This window comes from Coturnix japonica (assembly GCF_001577835.2).
Source record: "Coturnix japonica isolate 7356 chromosome 2 unlocalized genomic scaffold, Coturnix japonica 2.1 chr2random453, whole genome shotgun sequence".
In the NCBI taxonomy this organism is placed as follows: domain Eukaryota; kingdom Metazoa; phylum Chordata; class Aves; order Galliformes; family Phasianidae; genus Coturnix; species Coturnix japonica.
In genome coordinates this window covers 1-9,113 of record NW_015439219.1, presented here as the reverse complement: position 1 = coordinate 9,113, position 9,113 = coordinate 1, and the positions used below count along the sequence as shown (strand labels likewise).

Below are 9,113 nucleotides of genomic sequence, written 5' to 3'. Positions count from 1 at the left end.
GTGGCTGTCTGGTCCAGTCGCTTTGCTGTACATCCACGTCTCACTACTTCTATGCTGTTCCTGTACGGGAGCCTTGTCAGCATTGGGAGAGTCACCCTGTTTCATCACATACTGGTTCCCAATACCCAGGTACTTTCCTTGCACTTACCCTCCACAGGATGCAAAGCTCAACCAGCAGGCACCAAAGCTCTCTTATCCTTTCCTTCTCCCTGTAGGATCCATCTCACCCCAAGGCACCCACCCATTCACCTCCCAGTGAGCCAGGCTGCACTCCTCACACCCATGTATTGCTCCTGAAGGTGCATTTTAGCCAAGATCCTATACAGCATTAAAAGTACGCTTTATTTTCTGTACAATTCTCATCCAAATCTCCAGGAATGGAGTTGGGTCCATTGCATCCCTATAAAAAGTTACAGACCACTCTATTGCCGTCAGACACCCCAGAGCTGGGGTGGTGCCCTCCATGGAGGGCACGGAGCGAGAGCCATCAAAGGCAAGTGCTGATGCTTTCTGGACATGGGGAGGACAAGTGAAGGAGGGAGAGGAGGAAGCAGCTCTTCTGCTCCGCAGCTGAGTCTCCAGCAAGCAGAGCCATGGGCTGACCCTTGGAACAGGAGAGACACCTCCTGTTCAAGTCATCGTTCATGCTTAGTGTTCGAGTCGCGCTCAACGGTCACCCCGTTTCCATTCCGTGTCACCTCCTTCCTGCTCCAGTCTTTTTCCATGTAAAATTCAGCTAGCACGGGGCAGTGGTCCGAGGCTACTCCACCCCAGGACCAGTTATCAGGGATCCATGGGTTCGTAAGACCTTCTCGCACAACAGCCCAGTGACCTGCAAGAAACCAAATCACATAAGAAGATCGGTACCTCTTTTCAGGTAGTTGTAGTCCAGCAATAGTAGTTGTATGCCAAGCAGTATCAGCCACGTTTGACCCAATGCCAACCTCACACTGGTACATGAATTAACCAAAAAGAAACTCTACCTGTGAAAACCTTCTTCAAACTCCGGCTGATCCACATGTTGTCCAATGACTTCGATCCCTGGGGGTTCTTTGTGCTGATATTGGTAAACGTATTTGAAGGGACCAAGTGATGAAACTTCTCCTTCCTCAGTATGTCGTGGTCGCTGCTGTCGGGAGCCTGGTTAAAATCTCCCAGGATGATCACATCTTTTTCCCCTGGGAAAGAGAAAAAATAAAGAAAAAAGAGAAGTGAATGGAAAGAATGGACACCCACGGCTTAAAAGGAAGAGGAGGAGGTATACAAAGGAAAGGAGGAAATATACAAGTACTTTGTAGCAAAGCTAACTTTACTCTGCTTCCTGAAGGCAATGCTGTTTGAAGCCCTTTTTACTGCCTGCTTACTCATGGCCATCCTGTTCAACTTGTAGAAGAGAAGTCTATAGAAGCTGGCTATAGAAGCTTTCATTCTTCCATGACTGAAGAAATTCTGCTGAACTTGGATACATTAGAATTTGACTATGTCATGGTTTAATAATTTTGTAATTTTTGCTATCAGTATTCCACATCATAACATCATATAAAGCATGAATAATTTTACTGAATCTGCAACTTATCAGAAGAAGACTACATCTCCCAGGGAACAACACGATAGGTCACGGGACCTGGACTCTATATTAACTCTGTCGCAGAACCGACTGACGTTTTTCGAGTTCTGGCGTTTCAGGGATGTGTGGGAGCCTTCAGCCGTTCGCCTAGATTCACAGTAGGCCTCTCGTTTACGGGACTCATTCTCTTCCTATTTTGCTTGATTCGTTAGCTTCAATTTTCAATATATTGTATTATATTGTGTTATCCTGTATTTCGATATAGTATTTTAGTATAAGTGTGCCTCTTAGATCGTTGCCGCTGTTTTTCTTTTCTTAATTAATTTTTTTCCTTTCGCCTAGGGCCCCTGCGGGCCCACGGCCCTGTCACAGGCGCAGGTGGATTTTTAGTTCAAACCGTGACAGATTTTGGTGGAGAATGTGGGCAAATTGAGTTTGCTGTTTTTTCTGTTGTTTTCTTCTGTTGCTCTTTTAAGCTTTTAACAGAGCTACGAGTTTTTTTCCCTGTTTAAGGAGCTATCTCGTGTTGCGATTCTGCACCTGCGAGCTTGACCTTGAAAGTTCCAGGCGGACTGCCAATACTCCAGTATATTTTATAAAACATTGCTTGAGCTTTGTTTTCTCTTTACTTTTTTCTCTCTATTGGAGGAAAAAAAAAAAAAAAAAAATGTTTCTCTACTAAATTTGTTTTACCAGGGACTGTGTGCCATTGTTCCTTTTTTGAGACGCTCCGAACATATTGGGGCCATGTTTAACTAGCCCACTTCTTATGGAGCTATACATTGTATAATGGATTGAAAGCATGTTAGGAGTGCGTCACTGCGTATCGTAAGCAGCTTCCAGAGGGAGCAACTAATGCAACTAATTATACAGAAATGGTGATTTTTAAAGCGTGCTCCTCTTTCTTTCTATGAAATCCTTTATGCAGTTTTTGAATGATCAGTGGGCCCACACTCTTAATCTCCCTGATCTTATCTGTTGATTATTGTAATAATCTCACTCAGTATCTGGATTTATAACATCCGGAGGAAGTCTTCCCTAGAACCAGAGAATACTGAGTGGCAGGGAATTGAAGAGAATTCTCAAAGGACAGACATCTTCAGTGTTATGGAGCTTCACTCCTGAACACTGAAGAATCCTGAGAGTTGATTGCATATTTGAGGCAGGAATGTTTGTGGCTCAGGCAGATCTCAGGAGCACAAATGATTTTTGGGCCTAGTTAATGCTAATCGGCCTTACAGTCAATACCATTCCTGAGAGGGAAGTTTTTGAAGCTGAGAGAGAGGTCTCAGGGCCGAGAAGGAGAGTCTAGGACTGGGACAGAAAAACTTTGGGCTGAGAAGGTAGAGAGAGAAAAAAGCTTTTGAAGCTGAGAGAAAAGATCTCCTGTACTAACGAGACTCCAATCTGGTACGAGAAAGAGAGTCTTAGAGCTGACGCAGAAAAACTTTGGGATGAGAAGGAGATAGAAAAGAAGCTGAGAGAAAAGATCTCCTGTACCAACGAGACTCACATCTGGTACGAGAAAGAGAATCTTGAGCTGACGCAAGAAAAACTTTGGGATGAGAAACGCTCCTGCAAATACAACCTCAACACTCTCCAGTCGCGACACAGCGCCCTCCGGTCGCGAGCACGACATCTCCAGTCCGAGCACAGCACCCTCCGGTCCGAGTACAAACACTCTCCAGACTGAGCGCTGATGCCTCCGGACCGAGCACAATTGCCTCTCAGACCAGAGCACAACACCTCCAGTCCAAGTATGACGCCGTCCAGTCTGAGTGCGGCACCCTTAAGGCAAGCATGATGCCTTCCAATCCAACTGTGACACCCTCCAGATCCGAGCACAACACTTTCAGTCTGTGCATAAATGCCCTCCGGTCCGACAAACGCTCTTCAGACTGAGCACAATGCCCTTCGGACCGAGCACAACACTCTTCAGTCCGAGCATAACACTCTTCAGACCGAGCACAATGCCCTCCAGACCAAGCTCAACACGTCCTCCAGACTGAGCGCAGATGCCCTCCGGTCCGAGCACGACGCTCTCCAGTCCGAGCACAGCGCCTCCGGTCCGAGCATGACACTCTCCAGACTGAGCGCGATGCCTCCGGTCCGAGCAGCGACACTCTCCAGTCCGAGCAAGCGCCCTCCGGTCCGAGCATGACACTACTCCAGACTGAGCGCGATGCCCTCCGGTCCGAGCACGACCACTCTTCCCAGTTCCGAGCACAGCGCCCCCGGTCGAGATGACACTCTCCAGTCTGAAAACACAAAGGACGCTCCCAGTCCAGGTTACGACATCTCCCGGCAGCGCGGCAGCGCCCCTCCTGTGTAAGCACAACGCTCTCCAGTCTGAGCACGACGCCCTCCAGTCTAGTTATAACGTCCTCAGGGCAGAAATGCGACACCCTCAAGTCTGACCAGTAATGTACTCCAAACTTAACCAACCACCGGGGCAAACCAGACCTACAATGTTGGGTTGCCCCTGTAAAGAGGGCGAAAACAAAACGAGTTTCAACTCCAGATAGAGAAAATGCAGAAGGATTTAGAAAAGCGGATGGGAGTAGGAGAGCAGGACCTCATGGAGAGAAAAAAGGGGGACTCAGGAGAGCAGGGGAACTCAGGAGGTCAGGGGGACTCAGGCAGAGCAGGAGGAGTCAGAAGACCAGAGGAAGTCGGCGGAGCAGAGGTTGTTAGAGCAGTATAAGAAGATGTTAGGGAGGAAAAAAGTCAGAGGAGCCAGAGAAATTAGAGAGAGAAAGTAGGGAGAGAGGAAGAAGGAGGAAGGTCCCTGGAGGAAAAAACACAAGCTCAGAAGTCAGGGTCAGAGTCAGACGAGGAGCCAAAAGCTAAATTTTTCTTTACAGAAGAATTTCTCGAGTCCAAACTTATAGGATGGGGCAGCCTCATCAACACAGCTGCAACTCAACAACCTGGGACTTCTTGATAGAGCAAGAAGGTGAGCAAAGTATTCTACGAACATTATATTGACAGTAGTCTTTTAATAACTGGTGAAATTCGAGTATTGAGTAATAGATTGAGACCTATATCGTCATGCTTTGTCAGCCAAAAAAAATATGGTTCACTTGTTACTGCTGCTGGGACAATTGGTGCCAACAGTGCGTGGCTCGATGGCAGTGAAGCTCGCCAACTGGGTACAATTTTCCAGGACTCACGTAGTGGATCAGAAGTATAGGCACATTCCAAAGTCGTCCTACAACCCTCTGGAAGCGGATGTTGATAGCGGTAAAGCAGATAGATTCCCCTTTAAACGACTTTGGAGCCTGAGAAAAAGAAATGGACTGGATATGGAGAAAGGTATCCTAATTTTTCGAGAGAAAGGGCTCCTGTGGAAATGCTCTACAGCCCCCCAGTTCAATCGTAACAATCCCAACCAATATACATAGGTCCTGAAAGCAGTCCACGTTCACGACAAATGTGGGTGACTTTACAAAGGCAGCTCCCAGAAAAGCATGCCAGTGGCACTTGCATGTGGTATATGGCAAAGGGCGAAAAGAAAGCCCCTGTAAATGACTAATTAGCAGACTTTCAGGAGCTTGAATTATTTTATAAGCGCTACAGAAGTTAAGCTTTATATTCAGCCATTGTCAAATGGGAAAAAAATAGTGGAAAGGTTAGACAAATGGAAGGAAACACAAAGTGATATTATTGACAAATTGGGCTAATGTGCCTGATGTAGACTGAATCCACGGGGGTACCAGATGATGGAACCAGGAGTTTCCCCACGATCGGCCTATTGAGAGAGCTAAACAACCATGAGTTCCTCTCGAACCTGTATGCATCGAAGAGATGTGAACGGATAAAAACCAGAGACGTCCTCGTATTCAAGCAAATGACGATGATAAGTCACCTCGAATCAACAATGAGACTACACGTCTTGCCTTGTTGCTTTTCCTCTGTAGTCATGGGGAGGACATGAAAGAAGTTGGATGTAATTCATTCCAGCTTCTGCACTTCAAGACACGAGTGAAAGAATTACAAGGTGAAAACAACTACGCAAGGTGACTCTTCCAAGAAGGGGAGAGTTTCCAGTTGCTGCAAGTCACACGAGGTAAACAATAGAGGGGCCCTGCCCCCGCCAGGGGGGGAAAGGGACAACAGAGTCATACTGTACTGTGTGGATTAAGTGCCTGGCAATCTCAACCACAGAAAATATAAAGCCTTGGGGACACTGGTGCCAATGCACCTAAATGCCTCAAGTCACCAGGGACACAAACCAATATATATCGCATGGAGTGACTGGGGGTTCCCAAGAAGTTGACTAGTGTTGGAGGCCGAAATAAGCCTCACTGGTAAAAACGGGGCAGAGGACACCCTTCTGTTGAACTGGTCCAGAAACGGCTCCATGTAACTGGGAATCGATTACCTTAGGGATGGATATTTCAAAGGATCCCAACGGGGGTATCGATGGGCCTTGGAATAGCTGCTGTAAAACACAAATGGTGTTTTAAGCAGCTGTCCAACTTTACCTGCGTCTGTTTCAGATGATTCCTTCTGCTGTGGGGTTGCTCCAGGTAAAAGAGACCAAGAGGTACCAATTTTGCCACCAGAGTGGTTCACAGAACGGCAGTGACCGCACCAATAGGGGATCATTGCTCCCCATTCAAAAGCTAAATTCGCTAATTAGAAAATCAGGGAGTGATTTAGCAGAACCACTCGCCTTTAAACAGCCCATATGGCCAGTAGCGTAAACACCAGTGGGAATGGAGGCTGACGGTAGATTTACCGTTGCCTGAATTGAGTTACACCTCCATTAAGTGCTGCTGTACCAGGACCATGCTAGAGAACTCCAGTATGAATTGGAGTCAAAAGAAGCTAGTGGGTATGGCCACTATTGATATTGCTAATGCCTTCTTTTCAATCCCATTGGCTATGCAAAATGTAAGGCCACAAGTTTGCTTTTTACTGGAGGGTATTCAGTATACCTGGAACCAGTTTACCCCAAGGGGTGAAAGCACAAGCCCAACAATTGCCTATGGATTGATCCAAGCTGTTTGGAACAGGGTAATCTCCTGAACACTTGCAGTATATTTGACATGTACATTGTGTGTGGGGCCATACAGCAGCAGAGGTTTCCAAGAAAGGGAAACAGATAATCCAATTCTTTTGAAAGCTGCTTTTTGCCATTAAGCGCAGCAAGGTGAAGGGGCCTGCCCAGGAATCCAGTTCCTTAGCATAAAATGGCTAAGAATGGACGTTCGTCACATCCCAAGCAGATGTTGATTGACAAATATCACTGCTATGTCTCCGCCCACAAATAAATACAGAGACCCAATTCTTTTCTGGAGTAGTGGGCTTTTTGGAGAATGCATGTCCCCAAACTACCAGGCCACATAGTGAAGGCCCTCTCTATCAGTGAACACCGAGAAGAGAATTAATTTTCTCATGGGGGTCCTGAGCAGCACAGGCTTTTGAGGCAGATAAAACAAGAAATAGGCCCGTGGCCGTGCCTTGGGGCCATACGACGGACACGGATGTGAAGAACATCCTCTAGCACTGCTGCTGGAGAAAGAAAGGTCCCCTGGGCGTTTGTGGCAAAGAGGCCTCAGGAGAGACCCAGGCCGACCCCTAGGATTTGGGTCGAGGCATTATTAAAGGGTCTGAGGAGGCGCTACACTCCAACTGAGACGGAATCTTAGCCGTTGTATGAGGGGGTTGGGCTGCTTCTTGAAGTAGTGTGTGGGACAGAGGTTCAGCTTCTTCTAGCACCTCGCTTTGCCAGTTAACTAAAACTGGATGTTTAAAGGACAGGTTCCCTCCACCCATCATGCTACTATGCCACTTGAGTAAGTGGATTTCAATTAATTACTCAACGAGCTCAGAAATGGGAAAGACTCAGCCGTCCTGGAATTCTAGAAGTGATCATGGACTGCCTGAGACGTAAAAAAATTTTGAAAACACACACCTACAGAAAGAGGTATCACGTCTAAAGAGGCACCACCATACAATGAGCTAACCAAAAACGAAAAGAAATTGCCCTCCTTCACAGGTACGGATCATGTCGTATTTCGTAGGGAAGCATCGCAGAAATGGAAAGCTGCTGTATGGAGCCCCACACGACAAAGTTGCAGAGGCCACCGAAGGTAAAGGCAGAATTCAAGGTCATTTCGCAGAGGTAAAGGCTGTTCAGCTGGCTTTAGATGTGGCTGAACGGAAGGTGGCCAATGCTTCATCTTTATACTGATTCCATGATGGTGGCATAGATGCCTTTATGGGGGTGGTTGCAACAGTGGGAAGATAGATAATTGGCCAACGAAAGGGTAAGACCTGTTGGGCTGCTGAACTGTGAAGACATTGCTGCCGAATTAGGAACATTTTTAAAGGTGCGCCATGTCAGATGCTCATTGTGCCAAAAGTAAAGGCTACTGAAAGAACATAAAAATAACCATCAGTTTGATCGAGCTGCCAAAAATTGTAGGTGGCTCAAATGACTTGGACTGGCAGAACCAAGGTGAATTATTCCCTACTCGGTGGGCCCATGAGACTTCAGGTCATCAAAGGAAGGGACTGCCAACATATAAGTGGGCCAGAGACGCAGGGGTGGACTTAACTTATGGACAGCTATCGTGCTCAAGTTAATTCATGAATTGTGAAACAATGCCCGCCATAATTTAACAAGCCAAGAGGATGAAAGCCTATTGGGGGGAAGGGCTGATGAAAGTATAAAATATGTGAGATGCATGGCAGGTTGGATTATATCACCTTGCCAACGATCTCGCAATGGTAAGCGTTATGTACTCACCATGGTTGGAGGGCAAACACTGGGTGGCCGAACATACGCAGATTACCCCATGGCTACCGCCAGCAGAACACCATATTAGTGGTTGGAAAAAGCAAATCCCTGTGGGCGGCTGGCATCGGAAAAGAATTGAATCAGATATGGGAACCCATTTTTAAAAATTCCTCTTGTAACCACTTGGGCCAAAATCATGGCATTTGAGTGGATTTACATATTCCCTATTCATGCACCAGCTCTCTGGTAAGAATTGAAACGAGCGATTCCAATGGGTTATTGAAAACTATGTTGAAAGGCAATGGGGTGGCGGAACGTATAAAATTGGAGAACCATTTAGCAGAAGCCACCTGGTTGGGTCAACACTCGAGGGATCTCGTAATCGTAATGGTCCTAACCATCCAGTCCTACTACCGTGGGGGAATAAAGGTTCCTGTAGTACACATAAAGAGGTGTGTTGGGAAAAACCAGTTTGGGTCCTTCAGCGTCTGAAGGGGCAAACCTCTCCGGGTACTGTCTTTAGCCAGGGACCTGGGCACATGGTGGTGATGGACAAAATGGGAAATGTTCAAATGTGTACCACAAGGGAATTTGATGTTGTGGAAGTGCAAGCCAATGATTTTCCCTGTGATATATAGGTAGGAGTTTCAGAAAAATAGTTTCAATTGGTTACAGAATAGTTCAATTAGGTATAAGGACTTAAGATAGAGTGGGAATCAATGTTAAGGAAACACTTTTCTCTATATACTTAATTAGGCATTCTGTTAAGGCAAGTTTTCCATTCTGGACTCTATA

The 9,113-nt window shown here is 46.5% G+C and overlaps 1 protein-coding gene across 1 annotated transcript; it reads right to left on the bottom strand.

Moving 5' to 3' along the window:
- Window positions 1-321: 321 nt before the first annotated feature.
- LOC107306776 (endonuclease/exonuclease/phosphatase family domain-containing protein 1-like) lies at window positions 322-1,214 on the bottom strand. The gene is made up of 2 exons (XM_015850126.2): window positions 984-1,214; window positions 322-832 (listed from the first exon to the last, which is right to left on the bottom strand). The coding sequence occupies exons 1-2, from the start codon at window positions 1,018-1,020 to the stop codon at window positions 636-638; spliced, it is 234 nt and encodes a 77-aa protein (XP_015705612.1). The 5' UTR covers window positions 1,021-1,214; the 3' UTR covers window positions 322-635.
- Between the last annotated feature and the right edge of the window lie 7,899 nt (window positions 1,215-9,113).